General features: G+C 31.5%; 1 protein-coding gene and 1 long non-coding RNA gene across 2 annotated transcripts; both read right to left on the bottom strand.

Moving 5' to 3' along the window:
* Positions 1-5,176: 5,176 nt before the first annotated feature.
* LOC128128124 (uncharacterized) lies at positions 5,177-6,517 on the bottom strand. The gene is made up of 2 exons (XR_008225762.1): positions 6,228-6,517; positions 5,177-5,590 (listed from the first exon to the last, which is right to left on the bottom strand). It is a non-coding gene; the product is annotated as an uncharacterized LOC128128124 (long non-coding RNA).
* Positions 6,518-7,030: 513 nt separating this feature from the next.
* Positions 7,031-8,015, bottom strand: LOC111885771 (uncharacterized). The gene is made up of 2 exons (XM_023882012.2): positions 7,897-8,015; positions 7,031-7,444 (listed from the first exon to the last, which is right to left on the bottom strand). The coding sequence occupies exons 1-2, from the start codon at positions 7,955-7,957 to the stop codon at positions 7,161-7,163; spliced, it is 345 nt and encodes a 114-aa protein (XP_023737780.1). The 5' UTR covers positions 7,958-8,015; the 3' UTR covers positions 7,031-7,160.
* Positions 8,016-16,742: the final 8,727 nt, after the last annotated feature.

Below are 16,742 nucleotides of genomic sequence, written 5' to 3'. Positions count from 1 at the left end.
TTCTTATGAACCACACGCAACAAAGGTTTACACTAAAAGAATATTTTATCAAGTTCAGGAAGAGATTTTTGAATATGAAAAATCATGCTTTATCACAAAAGTCGTAATTGATTCTTCTGATGGTGTCGACATGTTTGATGTCTTAGAGAGAAAGAAAAGTGTTAGCACACGGACAAAGGAAGTTGTCCCCTATCAACCCTAGGAGGAAGAATATCATTTTGATAGTCTTGTAAAGGACAAAGATTTTAAGGTATGTTTGTGGTATTAATTGATATTGAAATTAATTAAAATTCACATCATAGACATATTAATTGATATTGAAATTAATTAAATTTTCATCAATAAAATGTAGGTTACTCACAACAAGAGTGAAGGATCCTTCATGTGTACATGCATGCATTTTGAACATGTTGGAGTTCTACATATTTTCTGTTATGAGGTACTACAATCTTGAAAAAACACCCGAAAGATATATATTGAAACGTTGGTGTAGAGACATAATTCCTCCAGAATTATTGAGGCGTCGGTTTAAGAATTCTCAAATGAACAGAAAAGTTGACCAGGCAGCAATCGACATCTTTTTAACTGTTGATCACTGTGTCTCATTTTTGAGTCATGATCCAGTGAAGTTGCATGAGTACTTAGAGGAGATAAATAAGTTGAAAATGAAGTACCGCCTTTCATCTTCGTCTGACAATTTGGTTAACAGGAATCATTTTCAACAGATTATAGGTGTTACTCTTCCAAAGGAACGTGAAATTGAGAATCCTTCTATAATCAACAACAAAGGTTATGGTACTCGTGGAAAAAGACTTAAAAGTAAAAAAGAGATGTTGAAAAATCAATGTCATAAACCAAAGAGAATGTGTAACTCATGCAAACAGAAGGTTAATCATGATAAGAGGAATTGTCCCTTGAAGGCTAAAGTAGTGTAGTCTTTTTTTGTCCTATTCATGCAACAAATGAATTAAACGACTTTATGTTTTTCATTTAATTTCTTTTTCAATAAAAAGTACGTGTTATTTAGATTGTTATAAGTAGCTAAGTACTCATTGTTATAAGTAATTAATTCCTTTATTCTTTGTTTTGTTATTTTACCTTCACCTGTTCTAGTTTATTATTCAATACAGAATCATTTTTAAAACTATGCTTTATAATTAATTCTTTCAGAATATATACTATCACAAGCTATTATTTGATTTATTACATTTAAATGTAGCATACTTGGGAACCATTAGTTACACGTAATACCAAACAAATTTTTTCTTAGAATCTATTACAAATAGAAACATTTTTACATTCAGGTTTTTATTACTTAATACCAAAATATTAAAAAATATATATCTACCAGAATGTCCAGGTAAATGTAATTAAAATTATTATTCAATACCATATTAAAACACAATATTCTAAGAGATTATCCATGTAAATGATATATATTTTTATAAAATATTATTACTGATTGTCAATGCAAATCAATCATCCTAGGAACCACCAATTTCAATTATTGTTTACTCAAATTCCTAATAAATCAGCCATAAAAAAATCACATTCCACAGATATTTGTTTGAATCACCAATAAAATCATATCTTATTCATATAAGAGTTCAAAAAATTGTCACCACCCAAAACCTTTAACTTTTATTTCATTCATAACTCCATAAACCATCATTTTTTTTTTAAATAATGATGTCTATATAAATCATACGTGATTAGATACATATAATCACATATGATTATATACACAAGAAAAAATATTGATTCATGAATATTATCACTATAAATCATATGCGATTTAATACATATAATCACATGTGATTAAGTACATGAGTACAACTGTTGAATTGAGAAAGAAATAATGAATCTTGTCCACATACGTCATATGTGATTAAATACATATAATCACATGTGATTAAATATATTAGAACAATTATTGAATCGACGCAAGAATAAATATTTTCCATACGAATCATATGTGATTATATATATATATATATATATATATATATATGTGTATATATATATGTGTCTATATATATATATATATATATATATATATATATATATATATATATATATATATATATATATAATTACATGTGATTAAATACACAAGAACAACTATTGAATCAACACGTGAAAACAAATATTGTCCATGTAAATCATATGTGATTTAATACACGATGTCAATTATTAAATCGAAAACACGAAAATAAATGCGACCCACGTGGTGGTGATAAATGCGACCCACGTGGTGGTGATGGTGACCTAATGAATCAAAAACACAATAACAAATCTTTGTAGGTGGGGGTCGGGGTGGTAGCGGCGGGTAGTGGAGGCGGGGTGGTGGTGATTGGTGGTGGTGGTGTGTGGTGATGGGTGGTGGTGGGTGGGTAGATGGTTGCAAGTGGTGGTGATAGTGACAGGTGATGGTTTTGGTGGGTGGTGGTGGCGAGTGGTGCTAGTTAGGTGGTGATGATGGTGGGTGGTGATGGCGGTGGTTATGGTAGGTAGTGATGGGTGGTGGGTGGTGAGTGGTGGTGGTGGCTAGTGATGGGTGGTGGTGGTGGGTGGTGTTGGTTGGGTGGTGAGTGGTGTTAGTTGGTTGGTTTTTTAATTGTTTGTAACTATTTTTTTTATTTATATGAATATTATTTTATAATTTTAATTAAAAAAATTGTGTGGTCTAAATTTGTTCTCAAATGTTCTCGGTATAAGAAATGTTCTCGATTGAACGTTTCGCTAATGTAACATGTATCTTTATAATTCATCATCACCCTTGATTCCGTTTTCTTCATTTAGCAAATTAGTGTATTCAAGTGTGTATTATAATATGTACCTTCTAACTTGTATTGAGCTTAACCTAAATTCCAGTCGGTTTTCTATAAATCTAAATTACATAAAATGTGATGACACTAAATTCATCGTATATATAAATAACTCGAATTACAACTTTTTATACAAGAATCTTGAAAGAGGATATTTGTCTTGCTTAAAGTAAATCTAGGAAACAGGAGCCGTACAACTTTACATAAATCCACTACCATGTCATATGGTAGTAGATTAATATGTGTACCGCCTCTGATAGGGGTGAGCAAAAACCGAACCGCAAACCAAAAAACCGCATAAACCAAAACTGAAAAACTGAAACCGAAATGAAAATCGATGGTGCGGTTTTTAGTTTTGCAAAAACCGAAAATACTCGGTGCGGTGCGGTTTCTAGTCTCGCAAAAACCGCAAAAAACCAAACCGAACCGCATATATATATATATATATATATATATATATATATATCTATATATATATATATATCTATATATAAGTGTTGATATTTGTGAGGAGTACTAATGATGATATTATTGTATGCATATATGAAATAAATATTATATTAAATTTGTATTATGTTCAAGCGTTAGAAATATGTTGGATGAGTGGTTATGTAATTTGATTTCAAACTAAGAGGTGGTGATATCGGTTCATCTTCAAAAAATGATTAGCACACCTCATTTGAGTCAAAGTAACTCGTCGAGTTACTTGAGTTTTAGTAAAAAGACAAAATGAAAAAAAAAAACTAAAAAAAAAAACCGAACCGCAATAAAAACCGCAAAAACCGAACCGCATAAAACCGAACGGTGCGGTTTCTAAATTTCAAAAAACCGAAGTTGCGGTTTTCGGTTCGGTTTTAGCCAAAAACCGTACCGAACCGCACCATGCTCACCCGCAGCCTCTGATTTTGAAATTGAAATTGGAGGATGGGAACGATATCAAGTGATGACAGCAAGTAAGGATGTTCAAAGCAAGAAACTGAATCTGAAATATAATACAACTGTTTTTTGTTTTAGAAACATAACTGAGCTTTATTTTTAAAAGGAAATAACACAAATGCTCTACAAGGTTTTTAGGATTAGTCGATTCGGTCTCTAAAGTAATTTAGGTTCCGTTTGATAGTTTCTGTCTGGGAAAGTGCTATATGGTAAAGTGCTGTTTGGGAAAATTTTCTGACTAGGAAAGAAACCATGTTGTTTGATTGTACATCTGATTGACTGTGCTGAATGATAAAAAAAAGTAATAATTGAATAAAAAATAAATTTAAAAAAGTTATTTAAAAAAATTAATAATCCAATAAAGAAAGAAAGAGGCGGGGTTTGGTGTATAATTGTCTTTCCAGCCCATTCAGCCAGAAAAATATGATTTTAGGGCTTTCTGGAAAAGACATATCTTACCGGGAAAGACCCTTTCTTTTGTGTAAATCAAACAGTCTTTCCGGTCCATTCAGCCAGAAAGATCTGTTTGGACTTGGAAAGATGCATATCAAACGGGGCCTTACTGGCTTTACAGGGGTATAAAGTAGATTACAACTTGTTTTTTAGTCTCTTTCAACATTTAATAACCAGTACACAATGTCAGAGTGACCATTTAGACAAAAAAAAAAACTCATTATGCCGTTATAAAACCAAAAAAATAAGTTTGGGATTATTTAAACCAAAATTTAGGAAATCGACTTCAATAGACACTTCCATCCTTGATGGGAAAACGAACTCATCAGTAAGTATTGCTTCCTTTCAGTTGAGCTGGTTTTCCCATCAAGGATAGAAGTGTTGATTGAAGTTGATTTCGTGAGTTTTGATTTAAATAATCCCCAAACTTGTTTTTTTTATAGGGGTATAATGTGAGGGTTTTTTATTTTTTATTTTTTATTTTTATATGGTCATTGTCGAATAATATACCGGCTATTAAAGGTTCAAAGATAATAAAAGAGCAGGTTGTAACCAGTCTTATGACCCCATAAAACCATAAAATAGGTTGTAACCAGCCTTATGACCCCATAAAACCATAAAATAGGTTGTAACCAGCCTTATGACCCCATAAAACCATAAAATAACTTAAGAACCGAATCAAACAACCCTAAAAATTTTATAGAGCATCTGTGTCATTTCCCTTTATTTTAATATGACATGTTTTTATAATATCTTTAAGTTCTTTGCTTGCTTGTTTAAGTAATTTCACATACCATTATATTTAATGCTATGGTGTATTACTAAACTCAATAAATATTTTATGGATTCGGACTATTTTTATGGTTTTTGACTTCAACACAACTTAGTTCATTTTCGGTTGGTTTGCAGTTTAAGGCAAAAACCGAACTATGTTCACCCTTAGCACAAAGTACTCGATCTATATAACTGGTATCTATATGGATTGACGAATCTATTACAGAAAGCTAATGTCTTGACAAAACCTATGACGTATGGAGCACTCCAATAATTGAACAAACTTATCAAGAACACATAGAAACCAACCGTTAACTATGAAGAACCACACGATGTACAATTACAGGTCCTGGGAACAAAACCGCAAACACCAAAGGGCTTGTTGGGAAGTTGGCAGTCAATTCCAAAGCAACATGGCATGTTTGAGCATGTTGTCGGATCGGAGACATTCATGCAGCATTTGCACTCCAAACACACTTGAAATGCACTAAGTTTCCCCATAGTACGATCATCAACAATTCCCAGTTGCATCATAGGCCGGTATTCAGTTATTCCCTCTCCGACCTCAAAGTCATCAATCTCAATATCTTCATGAAATCCTACAGTTTAACATTAAAAAAAATGGTAAACAATATCAGTCCACGTCGAACCCATCTCAAGGCCCATCACTTGGATGGTTAGTTTTTAACCACTAGCTAGTAATATTTTGGACTTATCAGGGTCAAACTCTGAAAATTCCTGTATAGAAATTCACACCTCAAGTACTGCTAGTTTTATGGCGTGAGGACAAAGTATAAGAACATTGTACTAATTTTTATTAAGAAATTATATTTTGAAAAATCTATCCACTTGTAGCAGTAAAATTTGTTTTATATTGAGTTTTAATATGACATGTTTTTATAATATCTTTAAGTTCTTTGCTTGCTTGTTTAAGTAATTTCACATACCATTATATTTAATGCTATGGTGTATTACTAAACTCAATAAATATTTTATGGATTCGGACTATTTTTATGGTTTTTGACTTCAACACAACTTAGTTCATTTTCGGTTGGTTTGCAGTTTAAGGCAAAAACCGAACTATGTTCACCCTTAGCACAAAGTACTCGATCTATATAACTGGTATCTATATGGATTGACGAATCTATTACAGAAAGCTAATGTCTTGACAAAACCTATGACGTATGGAGCACTCCAATAATTGAACAAACTTATCAAGAACACATAGAAACCAACCGTTAACTATGAAGAACCACACGATGTACAATTACAGGTCCTGGGAACAAAACCGCAAACACCAAAGGGCTTGTTGGGAAGTTGGCAGTCAATTCCAAAGCAACATGGCATGTTTGAGCATGTTGTCGGATCGGAGACATTCATGCAGCATTTGCACTCCAAACACACTTGAAATGCACTAAGTTTCCCCATAGTACGATCATCAACAATTCCCAGTTGCATCATAGGCCGGTATTCAGTTATTCCCTCTCCGACCTCAAAGTCATCAATCTCAATATCTTCATGAAATCCTACAGTTTAACATTAAAAAAAATGGTAAACAATATCAGTCCACGTCGAACCCATCTCAAGGCCCATCACTTGGATGGTTAGTTTTTAACCACTAGCTAGTAATATTTTGGACTTATCAGGGTCAAACTCTGAAAATTCCTGTATAGAAATTCACACCTCAAGTACTGCTAGTTTTATGGCGTGAGGACAAAGTATAAGAACATTGTACTAATTTTTATTAAGAAATTATATTTTGAAAAATCTATCCACTTGTAGCAGTAAAATTTGTTTTATATTGAGTTTTAATATGACATGTTTTTATAATATCTTTAAGTTCTTTGCTTGCTTGTTTAAGTAATTTCACATACCATTATATTTAATGTTATGGTGTATTACTAAACTCAATAAATATTTTATGGATTCGGACTATTTTTATGGTTTTTGACTTCAACACAACTTAGTTCATTTTCGGTTGGTTTGCAGTTTAAGGCAAAAACCGAACTATGTTCACCCTTAGCACAAAGTACTCGATCTATATAACTGGTATCTATATGGATTGACGAATCTATTACAGAAAGCTAATGTCTTGACAAAACCTATGACGTATGGAGCACTCCAATAATTGAACAAACTTATCAAGAACACATAGAAACCAACCGTTAACTATGAAGAACCACACGATGTACAATTACAGGTCCTGGGAACAAAACCGCAAACACCAAAGGGCTTGTTGGGAAGTTGGCAGTCAATTCCAAAGCAACATGGCATGTTTGAGCATGTTGTCGGATCGGAGACATTCATGCAGCATTTGCACTCCAAACACACTTGAAATGCACTAAGTTTCCCCATAGTACGATCATCAACAATTCCCAGTTGCATCATAGGCCGGTATTCAGTTATTCCCTCTCCGACCTCAAAGTCATCAATCTCAATATCTTCATGAAATCCTACAGTTTAACATTAAAAAAAATGGTAAACAATATCAGTCCACGTCGAACCCATCTCAAGGCCCATCACTTGGATGGTTAGTTTTTAACCACTAGCTAGTAATATTTTGGACTTATCAGGGTCAAACTCTGAAAATTCCTGTATAGAAATTCACACCTCAAGTACTGCTAGTTTTATGGCGTGAGGACAAAGTATAAGAACATTGTACTAATTTTTATTAAGAAATTATATTTTGAAAAATCTATCCACTTGTAGCAGTAAAATTTGTTTTATATTGAGATAACATTTCTATAATTTGGTAGATTTTTGAAAATATTATATTGTAAAAGGAAAGAAATTAAAAATTGGATGCTACAATAAACAAATAAATAAAAGGTTATTTCTTCTATTTAACTTATATTTGAAAGTATAAAGAAAGATTAAGATTTCCCTAAGTAGTAAGATGACTTGCCTGAAGCTTTGCTTATCAAAAGAACTAGTAACAGGAGTATGTTGGCATGTTTTCTTGCCATGCGATTCGAGAGAGTTGGGAACGAATTGTGTGGTGAAAACTGGAAAATAAGGGTTGGGGGGAAGCGATCTTGTAAACATAAATAAAGTGGTTAATATTCTTATTCTTGATATTAGACATGAGACATGAGAATAAAGTGGATTTCGAGGAACAATCCACATGCCAGTCAAAGACATTTAGCAACGCATAAAGGGGCTGGTAAAATCCCTCTTTATATTGTTCTTAAACAAATTATAAACTATGTCAAGCATAACTATAAACGGAATCTATGTATGATATGAAAATAAATTGTTGAAAATGAAGATGGAATCATGCTCTTACCACTAAGGTTGTGTTTTGTTATCGTACGTAACACACAATTGGAATGAAGCTTATAAGGGTTATTTTCGATAATAAGGATTCTCTATGGAAGTCATTCATGTCTTTTATTCAAATGGAACGAAAGCAACTCCTAAGCTAAACTCTTTCTGTATTTCTTCGTGTATAAAGACATAAATGATCTCCTCATCGAGTGTCCCTAGAAAGCTTGTCGGATGTGAAACATTTGTATTGTATTTGTTACACAGGACAAGACTACAACGAAAACAACTGACTAGACAACTTTTCTTGAACTATATCAAATGATGAGGACGAAAAGGTATTTGTGTATTTAGCATAGGCGCTAGAGCGGGAGTGAATTCATATCCCATCTTGTTCCACCTTTTTGGATGAGACAAAAATTTACAATATATTTCTCGTTGACATTAATCACAGTCAATGAAGTACAATAAGGCCATCTTATTCTTACTTGTCTACATTTTTTTTATCGCAGCTCAAGGTGACATGTGCTTTCATGTATCGTATATATTTAATCGGTATTGATATTGGTTCGGTTCGGTATAGTTTAGGTTTAGTATAATTCGGTTCTATGAAATGATCATTGTGGAACGAATTAAGAAAGTAGCCCAATAAGCTGATTTAGTTTTTGCAATATCGGATCTTGTGAACAATTAGCCGTGAAGCTTATTTTGGCAGTCCACTACTGATTTTTCGCAGTCCATTTCTGTTATTTGACATCCAGCTGTGAATAGTACCCCAAGAATACCAAATTCCGAATTGTTGGACAGTGGAGTCGATACGTGTGTGTATATATACTAGAAGACTACCCGTGCGTTGCCCGGATTAAAATTATATGGTTAAATTTTTGATAATTATACGTTATTGAAAATATTTATGTCATTTTTATTAACTATAAAATAATAATAATTACATTTAGTTGATGAAAATTATAATTAATTTGAACAATAAATAATATAACATTTATTAAAATCAAATTATTTAATGGTCTCTGCTATGCTTTACGTATGTATAAAATTAGGGGCTGTTTTTTTACCACTTAATGCCTCTTAAAAGAGGTTATGTCTAAATCTTAAAGATTCAGATTGTTTGTTTAGCTCTTAAAAAGCAAATATGAAAATTAAAAATATATCTGATTCGGTAAGATTTAAAAGGGCATCTGAAAAAAAAAAAAGACGCGCTTATCCTTGCCCTCCCACAGTCGTTCATCTCTTCCTCGCCTCCCACAATCGCCTCTACTTCTGACACTCGTCACAGCCCCTTTTCCGGTCGTCGCTACCCTCTGACACCTCCTCGCATCGTCGATCACATACTACATCGTTGCCCCCATCGTCGACACACCGCCTCGCATCGTCGACCCCACGTTCTGATATCAATCGACTCACACCACCAAGGTCAGACCTCCGACGCCTAGCTCCGACAGCAACGCCCTCGACAACGCTAGTCTCCACCACGCGTCCTCCGATCTATTGTTCAGGTACGGAATTGATGCCGCCCCTTTTTGCGTTTAGTTCTTTCCTGTTCCCAGAATCCAATCAACACCCACCCCAAATCGTACTTCTTCCTTTTTCAATCAATGTGTAGCTCTGGGTTCTCACGATCGCAGGTAAGCTTCCAAATTGGTTATTGATTTCTACTTTGAATGTGTGCTTACATCCTTCCAACTGTATTAAGTATCTGTAATCAATCATTTTTATAGAGATGATTTTTGGGCATTAACCGAATTATCAAATAACATAAAAATCCATCAATTTATATTTTGATACTATCTAATAAAGTCCATACCTTATAAACTTTACTTTTACTTTTATAATATCCAATATATATTATAAGTTTTTGTATAACATTAATATCATCTACTTTTCTTATGTCAGATAATATTTTTTTTGAATAAAATAAGAAATAAGTTATTTTGAATGAGCTATTAATAAACAATATTGAACTAATAAACTTTGTATTACACTATTTATATTACACCAAAACATCCAAGGTTTCATATATAAACTTTCAAATATTAAACACTGAAATTAAGAATGAAGTCATACAAAATATATCATTATACATAAATGTCATCAAGAGTTTTAAAATAAGTCGATTAATAAATATGATATTTAATTTTAATTACATATTTTTCAATGCGTACGTTTGACTTTATGTTGGTGCGCCGAGAAATATCTTCTTCCTTAATTTGTACGTAAAAAATTAAGGTGAATAGGAATATAAAATAGATATTACTAAGCATTAATATAAATAATTAAAAAGGTATATGGATCTTTTACCACTGGTTAAAGACAACATACCTCTCTAGTGGTATCGATTCCTATGTGAAATTGAAGTAGTCATTCTATGTACATCTTGTTTTCTAATTATATAAACAAATATGAGTAACCAAAATGATCTCCTACCACCGGTTAAAGACAACATACCTCTCTAGGTATGATGTTATAATTGAAAGAAAATGATACAAAGGGTAAAATGATCATTTTTATCATTCTGCACAACAATTCAGAGGTTCCAACCAAACAACATTTAAAAATCCAGATCTTAAAAATTCAGACTCCCTTAGAAATTCAGACCTCTTAAAAATTCAGATCTTAAAAATTCAGATCTTGTCGAACAACCCCTTAGTTGTGGTGACTTAGTAAGACATATGAAATATATGTAGAACAAATTATTGACCTATATTTAAATTATCACACCACTCTAGGACATGATGCATAGCTTTATATTTGCATCTAGGGATTATTTGAGCATTAAACCCTTGTTATGGAAGTTCTCTTTCTAGAAAAAAATTATAGTACTCACTATTTTAATTAACTATTGTTATAATTTATTAAATTTTAAATTTTTTTGATGATGTTTTAATTTCATCATGAATATTATTTAAATTATCAACTACTGTTTGTAATGTAACAAAATTTATTTTATAATTTCATGTTATATTTAATTATTACTATTGTTATAAATTAATTTAAAAACAACTTAATTGAATTTTAGTTATTATATTTATCATATGTAGTAATTTCCTTTCAACTATTTTAAAAAACATATGTTGGATTTTTATTACTTTAGTTTTTTAAACTTTACATTTTATTTTTAAGTTTGTTTGATATATTAGTTTAGGTTATGTATTTAACACTATATTGAAGTCAACAAATTTAGTATATCATATTGATAATTCAAGAAGTTTTCAACTTATGATAATGTTTATAATTAACAACATGTTTAATTTAATTAATTAAATATATTATGTGGAAATATGAAGAGTTAGGAGTTCCAAAATTTTATCTTTAAAATGATAATGGTTTACATCCAATATTATATTAAAACTAATAAATTAAGTATAATATGTTAAAAGTAAAAAAAAAAAAAAAACATAACTTTATAAATAGAAGTAAAAATATTATTTTAATATTGAAATTTAGTTTATATATGATTACAATTTAGGTTTGATATTTATTTAACCTTATTAACCAACTTATAATTATTATCAGAAAGAAATTTGACATGGGAGATTCAAATGAATGTGGTGGAAGAAAAAATACATTAGAGTTTTAAATGAATGTGGTGAATGGAAAAATGTTTCCTTATATATATATATATATATATATATATATATATATATATATATATATATATATATATATATATATATATATATATGGTAGCCATATTGATTAAATTTTGGAACTAGAAAATTTAGGAATCAACAAAAGAATGAAAGAAAAGATATTTGGTTATATGCCAAAAGAAGACACATCCCTTTATTACCTGTAAAGAAAACTTTATGTAATCGAAGAAAAAAGAATATTTCAATACCATTTTTATAAAATGTTGCTCATAATTCAGGATAATATATGAATATATTATTCTCCAATATTTTGTAATTAGGAATATATTTTTATTCTCCATATTTTGTAATTAGGATTGAGAAAAAGAGAATTCAATTTTATCTTTTTTGGTGGGAGATTCCTTATTTTTCCTGTAGAGCTAGTTTTTCGTCCGCTATCTAGGCCGACGTTCATTTTAGAACTTTCACTAAGGTTATGTTTGGTGCGCCACAACTAGCTTATTTTTTGAGCTTTTTTATATTGTCGTGTTTGGTAAGCCAAAAATTAGCTTATAAGCCGACTTATTGAAAAGCTACTTGGACAAGCTTTTTAGGAGCTTTTTAAAAAAATTTCAAATACACCCCTTGATTAATTATAGAAACATATATTCTTACATGTCCTTTTATGTAATTTTATATATTTCAGCTAGCTTTTCAGCTAGTTTTACCAAACGTTATTTTTTATTAGCTAGCTTTTCAGCTATCAGCTAACTTTTTATTTAACAGGTAGCTTTTCAGCTATCAGCTAGCTTTTCAGCTAACAGCCAGCTTTTCAGCTAGTACGCCAAACATAGCCTAAGGCACCAAAAATACATATTTTGTCTTATCGACATTGGTGTCACTCCAAATTCAATACATGCCAAACATTTTATTGTAATGTTATGTCATCATGTTACATCATAAATAATAAACGAATCTAACTGTTTAGTTTTCCCACATTTTTTAGTAAATATCCTTCATCTTTTTGTATCCTTGAGTTAACCGAGCAACACCTGACATCTCCCTTAGGCTCGCAAGTGATTAAACCCTTCTAGTTGCATGTGATTATTCATTCAAAGAAACTTCATTCATGATCCGATCTATATGAAGCCCAACAATTTTTCTATCCCTCATTGACGAACAAACCAAAGTTGGAATCTATCCTCGTAAAATGTAGTTTAAGGTTTGAATACAGAATTTAGAAACCTTTTTTCCCTTGATTTTGTTGTCATCAACTAAGCTTCCGTCCATGTTATCCTTTAGTCATAATCATGATTTGATAACATCTCCATCAATATTGCAATTAGATCTCATAGCCTTCGTGGGTTTATACTATTTGATTTTAGCTCTCAATCAATGCAAGGTAAAGATTGACATCTAAAAAAGGCTAGAGATTTTATTGACACTTAAAAGTGTATATTACATGCAATAAGGAGGAAAGGGATATATAACTAACAGCAAGAGAAACATATTTAAATAAAAAAATCATTCTAGACCTAAGTTGATAATGAAAATATACTAAATATATGGTGACTCTCCCCTCAAACTCAAAATGTTACAACGATAAGCATTCTCGGTGTTTTAGACAAGAAACGAAAGCATGAAGCAAAGTGTCTTTTAGTAAAAATACCATCAATTATCAACATTTTGTAAAGAATAAGGAACATAAGGCAACAAAATTATTCAAAGTTGAAGATGAAGATTAGTTGAATAACATTGGGACATCTCCAGAAAAACCCTAAAATTATAGTCTAATTTATGAAAAAGTCATGAACTAATTTTTGTTTACGGAAAAGTACAGAATACCGGCTAAAACTTCGAAAAAACTCTTTTTGGCCGGTTTTGTAGATTTAGGCAGTATTCTGTCATTTTTCGTTAATTTGCTCAAAATATTAAGACTTTTCTGAAAATTACCCGATAACCAAAATATTGAGATTTTTTTTTTAAATTACTATGGAATTAATGGATATTATTATTAACAAATCATTTATAAACATAATTTTTTTTTTAATTATAAACAAAGAAAATACATTTGTTGCTAATTTCTAGGAATAGAATGGTCGACATTGTACTTCTCTATTGTTTGTTGACCACTTCAAAGTCTCTCTGTTCTTCCTATGTATCGTTGTGGGTCCATAGTGAGAAGTACTCTGTTAGGCATGACCAATACAAGAGTTGATAATATTTATTAATACACAACCAATAAGTGTCTAATTGTTATTAGGCATGATGCTATATGATCACGTGTTATTAGAAAATATCATTACACGAACATATAGATCTTTCATTATGTTCTTTAACCTAACTACCACCTAACCTCCAAACATTACCCGATAACAACCATAAAATTACACACATCTATCGAGAGTGAAAAGTAAACATTGAACGACAATTTAAATAGATAATAACCATTCACTTGTTTCCATATAAATTATCATTCACGGTGCATTTTTCACATTTTATAGATGTGTATTAGCTAGGAATGTCAAAAGGTCTCGTGGGACCCCGTTCCCGTTGGGGCCCTATCCCATTTGGGGGAATTTTTTTAAAAAAATCGGGGGCGGGGGCAAGGTTAACCTCCCTTTTAATTTCGATGGCAGGGGGGAGGTAGCCAATCCCGTCCCGAAACCCCCATGGGGACCACGTTAATAAATTACACATATATGTACATATATTAATTATATAAATATAATAAACAATAACATGATTTTGAGCTTTCAAAGTTCATCAAAACACATGTTTTTAAGTTGTTAGTATAATGTTTTAAGATGTCATAACTTTTTTATTTTTAGCATATAAAATTCTGCTATAAATAATTATTTGTTACCTAAAAAATAGTTTTTTTAGACTAAATAACAACTTCTTTTAGCCCAAAAAAGGCAGCCCAAAATCAATCGGGGGCGAAAGAACGAGGGCAGGGGCGGGGGGTAATAAGGGGGATTTGAGGGCCGGGGCAGGGGTAGGAAGGCTGAACATTTAGGGGACGGGGGCAAGGACGGGGGAACAAGGAAATTTCGGGGGCGGGGGTGGGGGATGCACTCCCCGTCCCGTTTTCCCCCATTGGCATCCCTAGTGTTAGTCGATGGTTGTTAACATGTAAGGTATGAATGTTGGTTTGTAGTTAGGTTAAACAACATAAGAGGAACACCAACAGTAGAGGAATGCTAACTAAGTTCATCTCACCATTATACCCACAACAATGCATAGGAAGAACGTAGAGAGTTTGAGTGGTCAACAAGCAATAGACTACTTAGACCACCAATTTATTCCTAGAAATTAGCAACAAATATATTTCCTTTTTTTATAATAAAAATATTTTTTATGTTTATAAGTGATTTGTTAATAATAATATCCATTAATTTCATGGAAAATTTCCAAAAAAATCTCAATATTTTGGTTATTATGATACTTTTGGAAAAGTCCCAAAATTTTGAGCAAACTAACGAAAAATGACAGAATACCGGCAAAATTTGTGAAACCGGCCGAAAATGTTTTTTTTTTTTTTTTTTTTAAGTTTTAACCGGTATTCTGTGTTTTTCTGTAAATAAAATTTAGTTTGAGACTTTTTCATAAATTGGACTAAAATTTTAGGACTTTTCTGAAGATTTCCCAATAGCATTTAATATTAATATGATTGGTCCTTTAGTGAAAAAACAAAATTTTGAGAAATATTGATTTCACTTTTATCATCACAATGTAGTAGAGTAGGACAAGAAACATAAATTCACATCTTCGCAAGTAACCAACTCAACTAAACAATCCCACAAAGTAGTTAATGTCATTTAATAACACTCTGTTGCTATGAACGATCATGAAACAATATCATATTTCTTACTCTTTCATGAAATATGATAACTACCAATAAAATCGATTAATTTACTTATGATTTGCATTGTTATCATCCCAATAACATCACTGTAAGCTTGTAGCTCGAAAAAAAAAATGAAAACAATAGACTCTAAAACTAACTGTCTGACAAATATATAAGAATGAGAAGAATTGCAGCCCAATAATGTTAGTATGGTAAATGGAAACTAACAACCACAATACCACATAAAAGACATGCATTATGAATGGATGAGTAACTATAAGATAAACCAAATAGCCAATAATTTTATTGTACAAGCTATGATCACAAAAAACACTATCAGATGGTGAGTAAGAGCATTGGTTTTAAGAGTGGTATCAGCAATATTGTTGTCAGTAAGGTGTACATATTCAAACAAATTGAATATATACTTTGAATATAATAAATAACCTTTTGGGAATAGGAAGTTTTAGAAAGTAATGTAGTATCTCCTAAGTTTTTTATTACACAAAGATGAATCGGATCATGCTTTAAGATTCTATACCAACATAATAATCACATATGCTTTCTTATCTACATACAAGGATAAGATGATTTGACGTGCACTTTTACATTTGGTAAAATAAATCACGATTAGTAACAAAAGATATGAAAGATACATAATAGCTATGTCAAATTATTGGATTCACAACAAGATCATATCATATCAAAACACCGAAACAGCTTTAAAGAAGACCTAGCTTAGTCTAATCCCAAAGTCAAATCACCATGTAAAAATTATATGATCGGTACATGAGGTTTAGAAATCATATCTTGAAGTGCACATCCTTTAATTTAGTGTAGAGATCGTTAATTGCAAGGGATCAAAGTAGCTCCCATATACCCCTATCCATACACGAACAATTTTAATCACCAAGAAATGAGTGCTGGCTGTCAGTGGTCATAATTATTCCATATACTTAGGTTTCGATCAAGTTCCACCCAAGATTGCATATTTCTCACATTAATAATCATAAAAAAAGAATTGGTTGATGACATGCACTAACCTTTAGG

Source organism: Lactuca sativa, chromosome 8, assembly GCF_002870075.4.
Source record: "Lactuca sativa cultivar Salinas chromosome 8, Lsat_Salinas_v11, whole genome shotgun sequence".
NCBI classification, from domain to species: domain Eukaryota; kingdom Viridiplantae; phylum Streptophyta; class Magnoliopsida; order Asterales; family Asteraceae; genus Lactuca; species Lactuca sativa.
The sequence above is the reverse complement of the archived record's forward strand: the minus strand, read 5'-3'. Positions and strand labels throughout refer to the sequence as shown.

Coding starts and splice junctions, on each gene's coding strand:
- LOC111885771 (XM_023882012.2), bottom strand. CDS start 7,957: ATGGCAAGAAAACATGCCAACATACTCCTGTTACTAGTTCTTTTGATA. Junction 7,445..7,896: donor TTTGATAAGCAAAGCTTCAG/GCAAGTCATCTT, acceptor GTTAAACTGTAG/GATTTCATGAAGATATTGAG.